Source organism: Quercus suber, unplaced genomic scaffold (assembly GCF_002906115.3).
Source record: "Quercus suber isolate HL8 unplaced genomic scaffold, Cork oak 2.0 scaffold_203, whole genome shotgun sequence".
NCBI classification, from domain to species: Eukaryota; Viridiplantae; Streptophyta; class Magnoliopsida; order Fagales; family Fagaceae; genus Quercus; species Quercus suber.
The window spans coordinates 517,511-519,571 of record NW_027069661.1 but is presented as its reverse complement, the minus strand read 5'-3'; the positions used below and the strand labels follow the sequence as shown (position 1 = coordinate 519,571).

General features: G+C 37.7%; 1 protein-coding gene across 1 annotated transcript; it reads left to right on the top strand.

Moving 5' to 3' along the window:
* Window positions 1-245: 245 nt before the first annotated feature.
* Window positions 246-872, top strand: LOC112016101 (uncharacterized). The gene has a single exon (XM_024048607.1). It carries the CDS (start codon window positions 246-248, stop codon window positions 870-872), a length of 627 nt encoding a protein of 208 aa, XP_023904375.1.
* The last annotated feature ends 1,189 nt before the right edge of the window (window positions 873-2,061 follow it).

Genomic DNA, 2,061 nt, shown 5'->3' with positions numbered 1-2,061 from the left:
TCAACTGTTACTAATAGGGGGCTATTTTTACTGTTGCTTTTTGGAGGGAGTTGTTTAGGTTACAAGGCACAGAATTGGCCATGTCCTCAACTTACCATCCACAATTTGATGGCCAAACTGAGATTGTTAATAGGAGCTTGGAGTAGTACTTGAGGGCATTTGTGAGTGACAGACCTCATGTTTGGACTGATTGGTTGCATTTGGCAGAGTATTGGTTCAATTCCAATTACCACACTTCTGCCAAAATGACTCCCTTTGAGGCCTTGTACGGTTATATTCCTCCTAGAATTTTGGATTATGTTCCTGGTGTCACTAAGTTGGGGGCAGTGGATAGCTTCCTACGCACTAGACATGAGCTTCTTCCTCTTTTGAAACAGAATCTGACTTCAGCTCAAGCCAGGATGAAGCTTTTGGTTGATCAACACAGGTCTGATAAGTCCTTTAGTGTTGGTGATTGGGTTCACATTAAGCTCCAACCTTATAGGCAGTTTTCTCTGCGAGTGAAAGGGCATACCAAGATCTCTCCAAGATTCTTTGGTCCATTTCAAATTGTTCAATGTATTGGTGAGGTGGCTTACAAGGTGGCTTTGCCAAAGGATTGTCCTATTCAACTTGTGTTCCATATTTCTTGTTTGAGACAAAAATTGGGGGCTCAGGTTATTCCACTCCCTTCTCTTCCTTCCATGGATTCAGCTGGTATACTTCAACTTGAACCAGTTGCAATTCTGCAGCAAAGGTCCAAGCAGTTGAGGAGTCGTACCATTACTGAGGTCTTGGTTCAATGGCAAGGGCAATCTACTAAAGATGCAACCTGGGAGTCCCTTTATGTCCTTCACAACAAATTTCCTCACCTTGTGTTCAAGGTTCTTTGACTTGGTATACTAATACTAAGTATGTGGTGTGAGTGTGTGAGTATTGTGTTTCTGTGTGTGCATGTGTAAGTATGTTAGTGTTTCGCATATTAATTGGGAAGTTAGTTATAGGAAGTTGGTTAGGGTGCTAGCTATATGTGCCAGCTAAGGATCGACTAATGATTCTAACTGATTGTAACTACCAACTTGTACTCACTGTATATAAGGTGAGCTGTGAGAATGTGAGTTTAAGCTGAAATATACCAATTACTTTGTTTCCTTCCTTCCTAATCTCTAAATCTCTCTCTAATCTTTCTATTCTCTAGTTTCTTTTCTTGGAGGTTGGTTCCCTCGAAGAACTCTTGAATACAACCACATTTCTTAAGCTGATTCTAGCAAAGTCCTAAAAAAAATATCATGTAAGACTACATCGTGACTCTCTACAACTACATTATGAATAATTAAATACAATTAAAAAAAAAAAAAAAAACTCTTTTAACTACCCACCTACCCCACTGCCAACCTACCCACTTGACCACCTCTTTATCTTCCTGTTATTTTCATCGGATATGTGGGTTGTTTAAAGTTCTAGTTTCTTTCTCCTTTAGCTCCTCTTTCAAAAGTCATGGATATGCATCTGCTTCTTCTCATTTTTGTTAAAATCTTGCATTATGCAGCAAATGCAGGATTAAAGAAAGTTGAAGTAGCTGAATTCTTACCACTTTCTCCGCAAACATATTTATCACTCACTCTCTCTCTCTCTCTCTAAATTTGGTGTGTATAAGGCTATAAGTTGTAACTGTGGGTGAGTTTTTAATTTTCTTTTGAATTGAGTTGTTTGAGCTATTAGGGGAGGGGGCCAAGGCTTTGGAAGAGAGAGGCCCAACCTTAAAATAGAAAATTTATACCTAATTAAAAAAAAAAAAAATTTGGACCGGGGTGGCCTGGGCCCTCCTAGGCCCCAACCTAGGTACATCCCTATATATATATATATATATTATTTTTTATAGTGATAAATAAATTTGTAAGCGTGATATGATAACACCCATACTTTATATTTTATAATGCAACAATATAAACCCTCCGTTCATATCTATTACAAATAAACTAATGAAACAAAATTCATTTTGGAAGTATACGTTTTACATGATCAAATATAAGGTTTGATATGTCACTTTTTTTTCCTAAACACACACACACACATATTTTC

What these genes read in the sequence shown, in the direction of transcription:
- LOC112016101 (XM_024048607.1), top strand. Translation starts at nt 246, where the DNA reads ATGACTCCCTTTGAGGCCTTGTACGGTTATATTCCTCCTAGAATTTTG.